The sequence below is a fragment of the Chenopodium album genome, chromosome 4, assembly GCF_948465745.1.
Source record: "Chenopodium album chromosome 4, dcCheAlbu1.1, whole genome shotgun sequence".
NCBI classification, from domain to species: domain Eukaryota; kingdom Viridiplantae; phylum Streptophyta; class Magnoliopsida; order Caryophyllales; family Amaranthaceae; genus Chenopodium; species Chenopodium album.
This window is the reverse complement of record NC_137837.1, coordinates 69,793,636-69,810,952: the sequence shown is the minus strand read 5'-3', so window position 1 is coordinate 69,810,952 and position 17,317 is coordinate 69,793,636. Positions and strand designations below refer to the sequence as shown.

The window sequence follows — 17,317 nt, the reverse complement described above, 5'->3', positions numbered from 1 at the left end:
AAAATAATAATAATAATAATAATAATAATAATAATAATAATAATAATAATAATAATAATAATAATATTATAATAATAATAATAATAATAATAATAATAATAATAATAATAATAAAATTTAAATCTTATAAAAAATAAAAAAATTAAATTAAAAAAAAATCAAATTAAATTATAGAACCAATGAAATAATGACAAGTGTCTCATGTAGCTATTAATCAAGTCACTAACCGGTCATAACTTCTTTAAAGCGAACATCCTTCAAAATTTGTATTATCTAGAAAAAATTGAAAGTTCAACTTGTTTTGAGCGAACGGGTGAAATTTTGTATTATTTTTGATAATTTTTCCTTATTTAAATATACTGTTTTTTTTTTCTTTAAAGAAGAAATTTATATGTAATGTTCATTTCACCCATTCATTTTCTCTCTCCTCGACACACTCTCTCTTTTCCCTCTAATGACTTCTTCTTTCATTTTATTTCTTGATTTTTATAGCTTTTATGTGTTTAATTCATCACCCTAAAACACAATTTTTACTTGATTTTACACTCTAAAAAATCCAAATTTCACAACCACAATTTCGAATTTTTCATGATTTGAGAATTTTGGGTATTTTTTATTTTGACTAAAGAATTTGCAGTTGAGCGTTTTACTTGCTTGATTTTCACTATTAAGTCACTTTACAAGGGTGTTATACTCATTTGAGGTGTAATTTCTCTTTCTTTGTTCATCTTTGTTCTACTTCATAAATTTGAAACCCTAGGTTGTGCTTCAATAGTGAACTCTCTTTGCTTGCTATTTTTATCTATATTTTGTGTTTTGCCATTATTTGTTGTTCATATGAAGTTTTATTATCATGAAATTATTTGATTATTTAAAATTTTGGCACTTCCATTGTTGTTCATCATCTTTTTCCATGGGTTTGGGTAGTAGCGTTTTTCCGGGCCATTATTTATGTGTAATAATTTTTTATTTATAAATTATGTTAGTTTATTATATGCAGATTTTTCACCAAATGCCCCTGAGTTTTTTTTTTCATCATATACCCACGACAATTTTCAAATTCACAAAAATGCCCCTGAGTTTTTTTTTTCATCATATACCCACGACAATTTTCAAATTCACAAAAATGCCCCTGAGTTTTTTTCCTCTCCGTAAAACTAGAAATCACCGTCCCCATCCTTGAAATCTAAAACCGCCACTCTCCTCTTCATCATGTCGATCTCGTCGGTGAAGATGATTCCACCTCTCTCCTCTGACAAAAACAACAATGGCTATGACACCGATCCCTCCTTTCGTTCTTTAATTCATCTGTTGCTATCGACATCTTAATTCTCCCACAGTATGTTGGGTTTGAGTTGGGATTTCAGAGGTTGGGGAAGGGCTTCTTGGGGTTACGTGGAGGGGGAAATGGTGATTCGAGGAAAGGGGTGGCGATAGGGAAAGGTTGTAGTGAGCGGCGCTGACACGGGTGTTTGGGCTGGGCGGGGATGAAGTAGGGGTGTTGTTGGCTAGGCGGGGATGGTGGTCGATTTTTTAAAGTCTTTTTTTTTTGTTGAATTCAGGGAAGGGGCAGGGAAATGTCGGGGGGGGAGAAGCGGCGAGAGATGTCGGCGCAGGGGCAAGGAGGTCTGAGCGCTGACGATGGTGAGGGTAGGGATCTGGTAGCCGGCAAGGGTGAGGGTGGGGAGGGTGGCTGTCTGGGGTGAATTTTTTAATTCTTAGTTAAATAATTTTAAAAAATAACCAATCATATCCAGCCACGTGGTGTACTTAACCATAATGACTAACGGAGTTAATGTCCGTTAGTCATTTGGGCATGTGGTGACATTTTGTTTAAACTCAAGGGCATATGGTGAATTTGAAAATTTCATGGGTATATGACTATATGGTGAGTAAAAAAATAACTCATATGTAATGTTCTTTTTGATGTACTCTATGTTCGTTTATAATGTATAATAGATTATTATGATTATGACTTTTTTTATTTGCAGGTAATGTTCTTTTATTTATATGTAATGACGTTATATTCTTTGATAAGGTTACGTTCTTTTATTAATTTTAATGTTATTTTATTTATAGGTAATGTTATTTTATTCATAGGGTAATGTTTTTCGGGTGTACCATGCACGTGATACACCCGCATTTACAAAACAATTATTAGTATTAGGATAGATTAGTACAAAGTAACAATTTAACCGACATATATTTATGCACAATTTTAAACATTAATATGATAAAAATATTTTAATCCTTTCATAAAAAGATTTATATAATGAAAATATACGTAAAATTTTTTTTTTTTTTTTTTTAAAAAAAAAAAAAAATCATCTTCCCACATAATGTAGGAATTAAATCACCTAGGTCTTGCAACTAGACAAGACCTTAAACTTAATGTGGGCCAGACACTTAGGAGTAAAGGAAAAGGTAAGGAAATCCCTACCCCAAAACACTCTCATTAGTCATTAGGTAAATTCAAGCCTTAAACTTGTAGGATTTGAGGTAAGAAACTTAAATTATCAAGTGAGCCAATTAACACTTTAATGGTAAACACTTTTTCAAGTTACTCCATATCTTTTACTTTCTAAATTATCGAGTTGAACATACTCCATCAATAAATGTAACCATAATTTCAAAAATGGAAAAAGTAGATATTATCTCAACTTAGCTTCATACATACATATGACAAATGTTGAATTAAATTATGAGACCAATTTTATTCTTCACATATAAAAAAAAGGTCCAAAATGAAACCAATATTATAGGTTTATAAACGAACCTTTAAAGAAAATAAAATATTTATGAATGCTTGTACATCCACGAGTAGAACCGTTTAACCACGAAACCATTTGTCTTCAACTGAATTTGTCTTTATTCAAAAATCTGCTGTACTCATGCAATAAAGGACAAACAATAACATGTGGATGTTATATTGCTATAACATTGTAATCTCCGGTTAATATCCAATCTTTAGCTACGATCTTTCGTAGTCTTCTTGTTCTCCACCTTTTTTTTAGTTTATATCGCCCAAACATAAATTTGTTTCAATAATCATACTCCCTCCGTCTCACATTACTTGTCCCGTGGCATAAGCAACATTGCTCAAATCGTTTACAAGTTGATCAAAACCTCCCCAACAAAAAGCCAATGGTTCAAGTACATTTACCACAAAAGAACTACCAAGACATGAAGGATGCGTCAATATTGACAAACCAAGAGGTGATGAATAACAATAATAATAACAATTTTGATGATAAAACACAAAATATGATAACCATTAAAGGGATTATTGGGTTAATAATGTCGCAAATTGATGAGGATGATGAGAAAGAAGTGATTTCTCTAGGAATGGGCGATCCGACGGCGTATTCGTGCTTTACGACGAGTAATGGGGCAATGGAAGGTGTGGTTGATGCATTGTCCTCGGCTAAGTTCAATGGTTATGCTCCTACTCAAGGTCTTCCACAAACTAGAAAGTAATGCTACTAACTTCTTCTTTTTTTTTTTTTTTTTTTTTTTTTTTTTTTTTTTTTTTTTGGGTTTTTGATGCATTTTTTCCCTCAATTTTTGAATGAACAAGAGAAACATGAAACTAGCTATTAGCTAATCAAATATTAAGAGATTGAATTGTTCATTCAATGTTTATTATATTCTCGTTAATCAAACTTACTAGAAGTGGTTTGTTCAAATTGGTTGAATCTTCGAAAGAGATTGAATTGGTTTAGCATTAATCGCTGTCATGGAACTACTACTCCTATTACCAATTGATTTTGGGTCAAGAGTGTAAATGTATAATCTAACTAATACCATTGTTTGCCTTTGGTTTTGTTGATTCAAAAAAAAAAAAAAAAAAAAAAAAAAAAAAAAAAAAAAAGATTCAAAAAGGTAAATTAGGGAGATAGGATAAAGTTGGCAAATTTTTTATGGTGAGTCGTACATAATTACAAAATAAATTGAGGGGGAATTTGTATTGTTAGTTTTCTTTGAATTTTACTACCAACTGTTGTCAAAAAAAAAAAAAAAAATTACTACCAACTTATTAGAGGAAAAAAGAAGACTTTTCTAGAAAAGTCATTTTTTTTCTTTTTGTTATCACGGGTTTTTTTTATGTACAAATTTGTCAATTATAACCTTTTTATACAGGTGACTTAGAAATTACAAGTACAATCTTTTTGTAATTTACAATTGTACAATACATTTAACACATTTACATTTGATTACCTCTGTCATGCATTTTTGCTGAAGATTCTAATAAATCAGTCCTTCCTTGTTTCTATGTGTTGTTCTTGGTTAGAAAATCAATGCAAATGAAATTTATTACCCTCTTGACAAATTTACTTGTGTATTACTACCCTCTTGACAAATTAAATTAATACCCTCTTGACAAACATAAAGGTTTGAGGTTCGAATCCTACAATCGAAGCCTTAAGGTTAGATGGTAATTGTGATTCTTCTAGGTAATATGCCTAATTGTCGCCCGCTTTTGCCTTGGTTTCCAATAAAAATTAACTGTATCGCATGTGTTTGTTGGACAGGGCAATAGCTGACTACTTGTCTCATGATTTGCCATACAATTTAACCAAGGAAGATGTTTTCGTGACATCGGGGTGCACAAATGCCATAGATATAGCACTGTCTATACTTGCACGCCCGGGTGCCAATATATTGGTGCCTAGACCAGGCTTCCCAATCTACCAACTTTGTGCTTCCTTTAGGCAACTTGAGGTTAGGCACTTCAACCTTCTTCCTGCTAGGAGCTGGGAAGTAGACCTTGACGCCGTTGAAACTCTTGCTGATGAGAACACTGTTGCAATTGTTGTCATCAACCCTGGAAACCCGTGTGGAAATGTTTACTCTTTCCAACACTTGTTACGGGTTAGCCTTTTACCTCAATGCATTGGCTCTGGAATGTATATGAGACGATTGCACAATAACTTATTTGATATGACATAACATATCTAGTTAGAAAAAGGGAAATTATGTCACTAGAATGTTAATTCTGTTTCATTTCAGATTGCAGAGGTTGCAAAGAAGCTTGGAATTATAGTCATTGCTGATGAAGTTTATGGCCATCTTGCTTTTGGGAAGAACCCATTTGTGCCAATGGGAACATTTGGATCAATTGCTCCTGTTCTGACTCTCGGATCTTTGTCGAAGAGATGGTTAGTCCCTGGTTGGAGACTTGGTTGGCTTGCTGTAACTGATCCCACTGCCATCTTTAAGCAGCCTAAGGTTTACATCTTATGCACACTCATGCTCCCTTCAATTTTTCCGAAATAGTAGTCAGTTTAATCATGATTGGAATTGTGGCTCTCTAAACTACGGGTGATAATGAGCCAAGCTGATTCGCGAGCTAATTAAGCTCAACTCTATCTATCTTCTTGAGCCTTGTAAAGCTAGGATTTACTCAAGGAGTGTGATGTAATACTTATATACTCAATCAATAGGTGTTACTTAACGCTATGTGTTTGTCTTGCATCATTCTCAGGTCATGGAGCGATTGAAAAAGATTTTTGACATCTATGGAGGACCACCAACATTTGTTCAGGTTTCATTTTGTAAAGCTTAATTAGTACTAATATTTTTAAACCTTTACTTTGCTCTATACTAAAATCTAATGTTCTACTTTTAGGCAGCAGTGCCACAAATCCTAGAGAAAACCGATGATGCTTTCTTCAAGAAAAATATTAACATTCTGAAGCAAACATCGGAGTTGTGTTTTGAGGGCATAAATAAGATCCCCTGCCTCAATTGTCCTCAGAAACCAGAGGGTTCAATGGCTGTAATGGTAAGTTTTTTGTCGTATACTATGATTCGATCATGCTATTGAATGTCAACTAATTTAGTTGGTAAAGTCCTATGGGGTGGTACCCGAGGCCCTTCATCATAGGCAGTTTTCTAACCTGAAAATTCTGAAAGCATGATTTGGGAATCAATGACTGATTTTATTGCAATAATTTCTGCAGGTAAAATTGAATCTTTCTTTATTGAAAGATATCAGTGATGATATTGACTTCTGTTTTAGGTTGGCTAAAGAGGAATCAGTCATCATTCTTCCAGGTATGTAACAAAACAGCCAATATGTATACGAGTATATCTAGTTCTTTTCCTGAGTTCTCGTCTTCACATTAGAACACCTAAGCTAGCAATAAACATAATAATGGGGCCAAACCGCCTCCATTAATGTTCATCTCTCATACATCATGATCATTCATATATCACATTATAACATAAAGTATCCCTTCCAACTCCTATAAACCTTAATAGAAAGATACATCAATGATATTAAGTGCTAACAGATACTAGGATTGATGTTGCAGGAGTTGCAGTAGGAATGAAAGATTGGCTTCGGATCACCTTCGCTGTTGATCCTGCCTCGCTCGAAGAAGCAATACAAAGGATAAATTCTTTCTGTTCAAGGCATGCCTATCAACTGGATTGAAACTAGTGAACATATGCTGCCCAATTGCCTACCTATTATTGCTAAGAACTGTAAATAGATTAAGACTAAGAACCAAGAAACAATGGACCTTTTATATAGTCCTACTTAGTTTTTATTTCCTTACAAAAAAAAAGGAACTATAAACAAAATTTAGCATATAGGGTTACCGCAATATATACTATGTGCCAATTTGTCAAGGCCATAGAATTTGCAAAAACAAAAATTGATAATCGATATACAATATACACGTTATTTTAAGTTAAGCTCGTAAAGTCATTAAAAGTTCATCATATTCATGACTTTAAATCGACATGTTTTTGATGTATAGTATATAAATATCATTATTTATTAAAAAAAATACATATATCATTATTCTTTGTGGCTCTATCATCAAAATACAATATAATATCATGTGTATATGTGCAGTGGCGGATTTAATTTACATCATGGCATCCTAGATCTAGTGCTCCCAAGGTCCCACCAGTTGGCTAATCTTGCCCAAAATTATGGGTCTTTTGTATATTATCTGCCAAAAACAATAGACGAATTGGCTCGAATTCAATTGGATGGGAATTTTTTAAAATGCATAAAGCAACTAATAACACGGCAATACAAAAAATATCTGAAAATTATAAACAAATAAGGTATGCTTACCTTAGAAGATACATACTAAAATGGTGGTTGCAACAAGTTTCACAAATTAAAATTATATTTATAATAAATTTAATTAAATAAACAAAGTCAAATATTGGAAATCTGAAATTAAAAACTATGAACAAACCAAATCAGCAAGGAATCTTATCAACAAACCATCTAAATACAGTAATAGGAAGCTTTATAATTTCCATGGCTTTATTTGCAAGATCTGCACAACAGCTTAAACATGGGCACACATAACTCAACATTGACCTGTTCAGAAAAATAAATAAAAACAAAGTCACAAACCCGAAATACCTCTTTAACATTATAATTTTGTGTTAATAGTGTAATTTGAACTAGTAACGTGACAACTGAAAGACAGAGTAGGAAAAGTGAACATACCCAAGAATCCAAACAATACCAGCAGCAAGAGATAACAGAAAAGCAGATATAGCAAATGGAAATCCAAGCATGGCTGCTATAGGCCGGCAACCTCGCCGCCTTGTTTCTTCTTCCTCTTCTTTGTGGTGGTGATGATCATGCTGTGGCAGTTGTTGTTGATGATAATGTTGAGCTTCTAGTTCTGTTTTGTTTCCTTTCATTGTAGAAAGGCGAATAATTTGACGTTTGATTGTAGGCGTTTGGTTTGCAAATATGCTTCAAATAGAAGAAGCTTGCTTTAAGCTAGTTTTCCAGGGCAAAAGGGAAGGGAAAGGTAATGGTAGACAGTTAGGAAAATGTTAAAGATGGAGAATCAGGTGTGAAAACTTTGACTTAGTTTTATAATTCTTCTTATTGTTAATTAGTGATCTAAACCTTCAACATCCAGGTAGGGTATTATTCCATCCTTATAATAATTTAATATATATATGTCATTATACAATATAATCAATTATTGTTCTGTGTTACTATGCTACCATGAAATCCCATAAATATTAGAGTATAATTGAATCCATTTTAAAATACTTTATTGCTGTATTAACGCTATTTTAATGTTAACTAAGGTAATCAAACTTTAATCAATAGTTTTCGAAAAAAAAAATTGTTGATGGGCATAGCTACATCGAATCAATTTCATACATATTTTTTGTACTCCCTTTGCTCTTAAATGAAAGCGTCCATTTTTAAAAGTTGGGTCTATTGCCTTTTTTTTCCACTATTAATCAACGAACGTGATGATTTTTACAATCAGGGCAAAAAAGGGCCAAATTGGCTTGACACAAGGGAGTCTACATGACGTTGGGGTGTACTCCGACAACGAAGGGGAACGCAGAAGTGTTCCCCTCCGTCGTTGCTAAGATAATAACCATACCAACCAACCAACCGAGTGCTCAAAGCTTGCAACAAAATCATCACTACTAGTCATATAAAGTATGGAAAACGATTACATCACTAGTATTTAAACGAACCTAGGATCCCTGTCTCCCTGACATCAAAGATCATCATCCTAATTCCTAACCATAAATTATTCTCAATCGTCATAATTTAAAACAATAAATTATTCTAATTACTTTTTATTATTCAATTTTTGTCAACAATAGTCCACTAACATTCCTCTCCAAAAAAACTTATGACCAAGAACAATAGTTTATAGGCATTAATCACATTGTGTTCATTTATAAATGAATTTTAGAGCTTGGAATTGGGACCAAAGAAAATGTAAATAAATAATTTATAATTTTCAAATATACTACGTATTGGGGGATAAGTAGTATTTGTTTATAGGATTAAGAAAATAGGAAATAGAGGACCATTAATACATACAGCAGAGAGTTCTTCATTCTACTCATCTACTATTTTACGTTATCCATCTTTAAAAAGTTCTTCCTTCCTATATGATGAAAGATTTTCAAAAATTGAAAAACTAGACAAATGTCAAACATGTAGATCCAATCAAATTTGTAGAGTCCTAATCAAGAACATCATGGACAAACATCCAAGGGTCCCAATGTTGCAGCACCATTAGCTTTTGGGTTACTCTCCTTCAAAGGAGAATGATTAGGAAAACCCCATTATGGAATGACAAATAGCAATTAATTAAACCCTAATCTCTTCTCATTTCTCACTCCTACTCAGTAACACTCCAATTTGTACTTGCCGTCTAGCAAGAACTTTGTAAGCTACCATAGGACATTATACATGACAAGATTATCACCTTGTATTTACCAAAGCTGTTAAGGCACGTCGATATGAACATTGGCCAATTTAGTACATAAAAGTTTAAAGTCAATAACGGGGATATTAATAAGCATATACTGCATATATCATCATCATTAACACCAATATTTTTTTTTTTTACAATCCCATGTCCATCAACAAGCCAAAGCATTAACAGAACATCATAATCTAGATACCACATTACGAAAGTTATACCCCATTGTGGCTTTAGCATATATCTATACCAATAACCAATATTCCTACTAATCATTTTAATTAAGAAAGCCCTTCACCAATTGCTGAAGCACATAATAACCGGATAAGTTAGACTAACCCCAAAACTTTCTTCACACTTGAAAATATTTACCAGCTCAAAGATTACTGTCCGCTCTGTCCCCCATCAGTAACATTGACAAGCTCATACTCAATCAAGGAGAGATTGTTGTCCTCTTTCACGATGAAATCAGCAGGTTCAGTAACTTCAATTCGGCCCCACTTGTCAACTACAAGCCTCATAGTTCCCTTAAACATCTCAATCTTTGCATTTCGGACAATAATAGTGGTACCAGGCTTCATGGTGTCAACTGGACAGCAGGGAAGACAAAGGAGCATGTAAGCAAACGAGCAGCAAAAGCAACATTTCCAAACCATCATGATTAAACAAATGAGTAAGCAACATCTCAAAACTACCATGCTTAACAGATAAATAAGGTAAACCAAGTACCTTCATAATTTACAAGTTCTACATCCTGGACCTATGTCATACTGTCATCTCGTTGACTATTACATTTCACAACTCTTTTTACTATTTTTGACTAGGTGGAGACAGACAGAATTAAATGCAAAAACAAATTCTAGGGAGATCAGTAGATAGCACAGCACAATAATGAAAGCAGGAAAAGAAGCCAAACATCAACAAACAGAAACTAGTATGCACAAGGATGAAAGCATGAAAAGAAGCCATAACATCAACAAACAGAAACTTGTATGCATAAGAATATACTGTAGAATAGTACTTCGTATTTCTGATGGATCTATATTGCAAGCCATTAGAACAAAAGAAGTTCTTGCACCTGATCATTCAGGTACTCCAGCACATCAATTCAAAACTAGCCACTATCCCGAGAGGCATACCTCAACTCTGCTTAGATTTATGCTTAAGCTATCTCCGACAAAACAAGGGCCCTTACTCTTTAAAGACACCAAGAAATTATCATCATCATTTTTCCGTCATCAGAGCCCAAACTAATACTCAACAGTAATTCAGAAATTTTTTGGGGAATAAAATACTTAATACACGCCTGTGCCATATAAAGTAATCAAACAACAAAGCCACAACCCCAATTCTCATTCACGAAGCATATAAGATAAAAGCTTTTCAAATAGCGCATGAATCATATTCTATTTTGATATATTTAATATCTGACAGCAACAAGGCAAAAACGCCGCAAAAAAGGACAGGAGCAATCAGCAAACACTTCAAGGAAATCAAATAAGCTTGAAACATGTAATCAGAGAGTCCATACATCAGAAACCAGCAGTAAAAAAAAATCCACACATCACCTCAACGCTTCCTTAATTGAAATATTGTAAATATTTTTAATCAATTTTTGATCACAACGGCATGATGCAAGCATCCACATCCACAAGAATCACAGCTATAATGATGCATCTAGATACTTCATCACCAATACAAGTTGTGTAATCTGAACTCATGAAAAAGATACATAAAAAGAACCAAATTAACAATCTATATCCGTAAAAACATTGTCAACTATGATCCTAATGATTGACAATAGAGCCAATATATAATTCTCTCTTCTCTAACTCAAGCAGTAATTTTACATTTAAGAGGAAAATGTTTTGAATAACCTGAACTTCAACACTGAGCAACAAACAAAGTAATAATGACTGATATTAATGCATTACACAATCTTGTGCATTAGCACAAAAAATATCAGAAAAAAAAATATTGAAAACCAAGCACAAATCAATTTCACCTCAACCACCAACTACAAAATTACCTACAAATTAAAGAAACTAAGTTGAGGAACAAAGGCCTTTTTTTTGTTGGGGGGGGGGGGGGGGGGGAGGACTTATTCACAATTAGCAATTAAAACTACCAACACATTACAGAAACTAAGTCAAGAGACAAAAATACATGCTTCATAGCTACTAAGGCCACTAGTCTTCAAATCTAAATATCAGAGAACACATCTTCAAATTTGATTTTCCAGAACAAAATAGGAAGTCATTTATTAATTATAATTGTCATGTTGAACCGATATATAAAAGTGTAACACTGTCTTCTCATCCTATTTTTTAAGGGGGGGAAAAAATCATTCATTCCAAATTCTCACTCCTTTTGCAAGGCCATTTTTGTGCAATGACTTGTAAGAGGTGAAAAGGGCCCTGATTATGCATCCCCAACAAAATAAAAAATGCAAGATAGACAGACAGTAGACACAATTTTGCATTTACTAAAACCGTTGCAGTGTAGCACGTATATTAAATAATGTGGGTATAACTGAGAACTCAATATAACACTTGCCAATATCAATAATAGTAGTACTTGATCCTTGTCGGAGCAGCTTAGGAATGCACACACAAACATATAACAAAGGATAGAAACATTCTATTTACTGCCCGTATGGTAGGTGGTCATAAATGAAGGTAATGGGAATGAATTTTTATGTAAATTTGTAATGAAAATCAAGGTTCATTCATATGGTAATGCTAGCTCGCCCCAAAATGACCATTTCTCTTTAGAAATTTCACCTAATACATCCTCCCAAGTGACAATGGATGGTAATGAAAATTATGAAGAAAACACACCCTTGAGGATAAAATTGCATTACCATTGGGATTATATTGTTGATTTTCTTCCTAGTTTACACTAAAAATTCATTACCGGCTACCAAATGGGCCGTTAAGGACATAGTGTAAATTATTTCAAATTTGTGCCGAAAATCCTTGACACATCAAAGATATGGACCATTATATCATATCAAAAGTTACAATTACCTGTTTCCCTATCAATTTATTGCCAGAAAAACATATCCCTCCACCAAATCATATAAAACTAAAACCCTTTATAAAATACCAGAAAATCCATCAATTTTGAAGTGTTTAAATTTTGACTTTTCAGGTGCACATGTACAAAAATACTTTAAATATTCATGGGTGTTCTGCATATAATCTCTTTAAACCCAACAAAAATCTGAAACAAATGACGTAACCCATTATATAAAACCATATCACTCAAAATGACAAACCAATAAAAACAATCAAACACAAAAATTCAAATAAATGCCCAATTCATGAAACTAGGGTTTCAAAAAAACAATCCCATCCAAAAATTGAACACATTAAACCCTAAATTTCGAAAATTAACACGAAAGAAATACAACCCATCAAAAACCATACCTTGATCATTGCGAGCGGTGAAGATGATGGTACCAGTTTCATCACCAATAAGACATTCAGCAATTCGAGTATTGCGAAGATTCTGAGAAACAACCCTTCCTCTCTTCAAAACGGTGTTAGAGCTTAGAACCTTGACGGTCAAAGTATGGCCGCTAGTACCAGGCTTCAATTGGTCGACCTTGATGAAAGTAGGCTTTCTCAGTGGCGGCTTCGTCGGCGCATTTCCTGGCTTCTGCTGCTGAGAAGAAGCGGTGGTGTTGTTGTCGGAAGACATCGTTGAATTTGGTTGTGGTGCGGCTGAATTTCGAAAACCCTAACCCTAGAAATGTTGAAGATCGAAGAAAATGTTTGTTCTCTTTCTCTCTCTATTTATCTGGGAGTGTTGTTGTTCAAGGGGTTTTAAAATGAGGAGCGTTTTCAATCGTTTTCGTTGTTTTATTGGGGGAGTTGTAGCGTTTGGTTAGTAGCACAAGGGTTGTTAGCCAATTAGCCATGATAAATTGATAATCATGGATAAGACTAACGACTCAAGTAATTGTCATGGTTTGACAAAGATTTTACAACAATAGCTTATGATTGATTAAATTGATTTGAGGGGCATGAGTTCGCAGCACGACATAGACAAATATAGAATTGTGTTTGATTTAAGTAGCTTTACTGTTCAAACAATGTACAACCGGTTGAGTCAGGTTTGTAATTTGCTTATTTGCACGAATAGATGAGAAGTTTGGTTTTGCTTTTACCGTAGCTTGATAGATGATCAAGCGAGATGAGGGAAACAATTCTGCCAATCTGTGCAAATGAGCAAACGTTTTTGCTGGCTATATTGCCATCACGACATAAACACATGTGGGAGTGTGCCTGATTTGGCAAATCATACAATGTACAACTTGTTTCAGATTTGTATTTTGTTTATTTGCACAAATAGATGAACAAGTTGATTTTGTTTTTATAATTGCTTAACAAATTTGCTCATTTCGTACAAACGATCATAAGTGAGATTCTGCTCATTTTGTGCAAATGAGCAAATAATTTTGCCGGTTGTATGTATTGATGACACAACATAGCCTCGCATGGAACTATGTCTGGTTTGGCAACTTATGCATTAATAAACCTGTTAAATCGGGTTTGAGGTTTGTTTACTTAAACAAATGGGCAGGTTGGTTTTGCTTATTCCCATACAAATTTGCTCATTTAGTGCAAATGAACATAATCAAGCGAGGTTATTCTCATTCTGTGTAAATGAGCAAGTAATTTTATCGGTCAAATGTATTGAGGACACAACATAGCCTCGTACAAAATTATGTCAGATTTGGTTACTCACGCATTATATAACTAGTTAAATCGATCGGTTTTTGCACAGATGAGAGGTTGGTTTTGCTTTTATCATTGCTTGACAAATTCACTCATTTAACAGCTCATTTAACACATATGAACATAATCAAGAAAAATGAGGGAAATAAATCTGTTCATTTTGTGCAAATGAACTAATACTTTTGCCGGTTGTATATTTCAATTTACAATTGAAATTACCCTAATCTGAATTGATTTTATTTTATTTTTTTTAACAAAAAAGCGAGTATGATCATGTTAGATTCATTTCACATATGTAATTTCAAAGTATTAAAATCCATAAATTATAGTTATATGCATAATAAAAGATAGTTTGGCTTATTTAATTCACCAAAAAAAAAAAAAAAAAAAAAAAAAAAAAAAAAAAATTCTAAATCTCTTAAAATCTCAGTAAACCCTAGTCCTTTCCTTTAAGAGGTTGCTATCCACCATTGTTAAGGATAAGGATGGTGGACCCCTATTTTTATTTATATATTACTTTTTTTTTTCTTTTTTAGGTTTCAATTCATTCAAGTCATATATATTTCTCCCTTTTCATGAGAGGATTTTTAGGATGGTGAATTTTAATTGTTCTGATCCTTTTGCGGGATTTTTCTAGATCTTTGACCTTCCGATGATGTATATGTAGGTGTTCTATGCTTATGGCATACTATGAAACAATTGCTCGATTTTTGATTTTATGCTTTTGGTATAGTATCGAGTTATGGGTGATCTATGCTTTTGGTATAGTATTAAGTTATGAGGGGACTGCGATTGAAGTTGATTGCTCGAATTTTGGTTACGAAATTATCACAATAACTTTCTTCCTCTCAAAATTACAAAGTGACGAAATCACTCATGAAGTTGTATGAAGTAACAAATTGAGAATATGCCGAATTCTTATATACATGTATTTAGATTCTTAGCTCTTGTGGTTAATTCTTATTCAATTATATTAAATATATTTTCTTTGTTGTAGTAAATTGGTAAAAATAAATTTCAATTAGTAAAAATGATTTAAATATTTACGATAAATAGTAACTTAAGTTTAGATCAAAAGAACATGGCCTAAATATTCGTAAATCATAATAGATGTGAGTTTGGTTTGTTGTAAGATATGCTTTAGACTGAATAGTTTCTCCATTACGGCTGTTTTTGATGCTTTTTAGTTGTTTATTTTTCTTTCCTTTGTTTCTGCTGTTGTAAAAAAAAAAATGCTTCAAACTTTGCATATAGTAACATAATCTTATGAAGTGATTCATTTTTTTTTTGACGGGTATATTCATTTGTTTTTATTTAGTTGCAACACTTTATAATTCATCACTACTTAAAGTAGATTTGATGAATTATAATTGAGAAAAATCTAGTCATATGTGGTCTTGTTAAATTTGTCTCACTTTATACTTTAAAAAAAAATCAAATTTTTAGAAGGTGGTAATTAAAAATATTAATGATTGAGATAATGCATTTACAGCGTAAAATAAAAAGTGTTACAAGTAAAATAAAAATATAAAAATAAAAATAAAAAGAGTTTTCAAGACCCTATAGAGTATAGACCCACTAAGAATATGTCTTTTTTTTTTTTTTTTGAAACCCAGGTTGCAAATAATATTAATTTAGGGACAAAGTGTCCATAAGTGCATACGGATAAATCTCATTCGCAGCGTGATTCTCCCACACTTGTTCAACCCCGAAAGGAATGATCTTAGCAAGGTGATATGCAACACTATTACCCTCTCTATTGGGCAGAATATTTTGAAGAATATGTCTTATTTCATTTGGTTAAATACTTCTTATCTCAATAAGACAATAAATTATTACCCAGACTTTTTGTTCACAAAAGCGTGATAACTATTGTCTAACAAAAATACCTTTACTATGCAAATTTGGAATGACAAAAGGGTTCATCCTTATCCAATTTGGTGCTTGCTTGGTTGGACAGCTAGAAATAAATCTATAAACTTATACTAAAAGCAAATATTAACATTTTTCTTGTCACATTTGTGGTGAAATTTTTTTTTATCCCATTTGCTTTTGGTGTGTGTGTGTTTTTTTGTTTTTGGTTCTTCTTTTATTTAATTTTGTCCTACCATTTAAACAATCAACAAAATCTTATATGACAAGATAAATTAATCTAATCTCACCATTAAACAACCACTAACATCATTTATATATACTCCCTCTGTCCCCAATTGTTTACTCCAAACCATAAATCCACTTTGTTAAGGCTTTGGGCAAAAAATGGTGCACATGGGTTGACACAATTATCAATGAGGAGAGAGATAGAGAGAGTGCAAGTGGGAAAACATGCCAAAAGTAGTATGGGGCAATCTTTTGGGGACATCTTATAAAGGAAAGTGGAGCAAACAATTAGGGACAGAGGAGTATAAGACAAGCTATTTTGTTTAACATGAAATGGTTAAAATTAGAAAAGTGAAACTTTCTTAATTTAAAAGTTGGAATTCCAACATGTAAAATGACTTACTTACCCTACCCTTAGTAAATCACAATTCTCATGTCAATTTCCATGAGCTAAAAGTGCGCAAGTGTCAATCAAATACTATACAGGTATTTCATAAAAAAAATTATCAAGTAACTTACGTGAAATGGAACTTCCCATGAAAAGTTAACACCACATGTGATGATGTGAACCAAACAAGCACTTAAAATTGCTAAAGTGATCATCCTAAGCAATTTGGAACTACCACCTTTTCTTCCTTGCTTACCCCCTCAATCTCTTTTTGAGTTGCTGCCATCTATGGAGTACAGGCAATTGTTGCCCGCAGGGCCGTCGCTGGGCCAGGGCAGCCGGGCGGTCGCCCAGGGCCCCCAAATCAAATTCGCTATTTCAAGGAAAAATATTTAAGTTATAAAAATTAATCTCCTTCAATGTTAGACAAATGAACAAACTAGCTTAGTGGTCAAAGCAAGATTTATAGTGGAATTAATTAGCCTTGTCTTCTGGGGTTCGAGACCTGAAATTTATGTTTTTGTTTCATTTATACTTCCAAGTCCCATCCGCATGACTGCTTTATTTAGATTGTAGCGTATTCGCACATTACGTATATCGCGCAAACACCCAAATTTATAGGGTCCCCTAATTATTAGTTTGCCCTTAAGCTCCTAAAAACTCAGAAACGACCCTGGTTGCCCATTACTACTTTCTCTATCTTCCCTAGAATGTTCTCTCACAATGACAAGGGCCACACTTTCACCAAACAAATAAACCTCTAGTGCAAAGCAACGTTTATAACATCACAAATAAAACCAATGAACGTGTAAGACCCTCCTTTTATCTAATGTGGCTTATTCCGGGTTGCCAGT

General features: G+C 33.3%; 3 protein-coding genes across 3 annotated transcripts; 1 reads left to right on the top strand and 2 right to left on the bottom strand.

The window, feature by feature from the left end:
- Positions 1-2,972: 2,972 nt before the first annotated feature.
- LOC145629252 (putative aminotransferase TAT2) lies at positions 2,973-6,697 on the top strand. The gene is made up of 7 exons (XM_081681797.1): positions 2,973-3,473; positions 4,533-4,872; positions 5,011-5,229; positions 5,486-5,545; positions 5,630-5,785; positions 5,964-6,057; positions 6,318-6,697. The coding sequence occupies exons 1-7, from the start codon at positions 3,145-3,147 to the stop codon at positions 6,437-6,439; spliced, it is 1,320 nt and encodes a 439-aa protein (XP_081537923.1). The 5' UTR covers positions 2,973-3,144; the 3' UTR covers positions 6,440-6,697.
- Positions 6,698-6,907: 210 nt separating this feature from the next.
- LOC145627170 (signaling peptide TAXIMIN 2-like) lies at positions 6,908-7,963 on the bottom strand. Its single transcript, XM_081679567.1, has 2 exons — positions 7,481-7,963; positions 6,908-7,348 (listed from the first exon to the last, which is right to left on the bottom strand). The coding sequence occupies exons 1-2, from the start codon at positions 7,678-7,680 to the stop codon at positions 7,225-7,227; spliced, it is 324 nt and encodes a 107-aa protein (XP_081535693.1). The 5' UTR covers positions 7,681-7,963; the 3' UTR covers positions 6,908-7,224.
- A 1,305-nt stretch (positions 7,964-9,268) lies between these two features.
- On the bottom strand, positions 9,269-13,084 carry LOC145629251 (uncharacterized protein At4g28440-like). Its single transcript, XM_081681795.1, has 2 exons — positions 12,662-13,084; positions 9,269-9,819 (listed from the first exon to the last, which is right to left on the bottom strand). Exons 1-2 carry the CDS (start codon positions 12,933-12,935, stop codon positions 9,614-9,616), a joined length of 480 nt encoding a protein of 159 aa, XP_081537921.1. The 5' UTR covers positions 12,936-13,084; the 3' UTR covers positions 9,269-9,613.
- Positions 13,085-17,317: the final 4,233 nt, after the last annotated feature.

Excerpts from the sequence above, each read along its gene's own strand:
- LOC145629252 (XM_081681797.1), top strand. The coding sequence starts at position 3,145 with ATGGTTCAAGTACATTTACCACAAAAGAACTACCAAGACATGAAGGAT. Across the intron at positions 5,230-5,485 it reads CCATCTTTAAGCAGCCTAAG|GTCATGGAGCGATTGAAAAA; the intron begins GTTTACATCTTA and ends CATCATTCTCAG. Across the intron at positions 6,058-6,317 it reads ATCAGTCATCATTCTTCCAG|GAGTTGCAGTAGGAATGAAA; the intron begins GTATGTAACAAA and ends TTGATGTTGCAG.
- LOC145627170 (XM_081679567.1), bottom strand. The coding sequence starts at position 7,680 with ATGAAAGGAAACAAAACAGAACTAGAAGCTCAACATTATCATCAACAA. Across the intron at positions 7,349-7,480 it reads GGTATTGTTTGGATTCTTGG|GTCAATGTTGAGTTATGTGT; the intron begins GTATGTTCACTT and ends TTTTCTGAACAG.
- LOC145629251 (XM_081681795.1), bottom strand. The coding sequence starts at position 12,935 with ATGTCTTCCGACAACAACACCACCGCTTCTTCTCAGCAGCAGAAGCCA. Across the intron at positions 9,820-12,661 it reads CACCGCTCGCAATGATCAAG|TTGACACCATGAAGCCTGGT; the intron begins GTATGGTTTTTG and ends CCTGCTGTCCAG.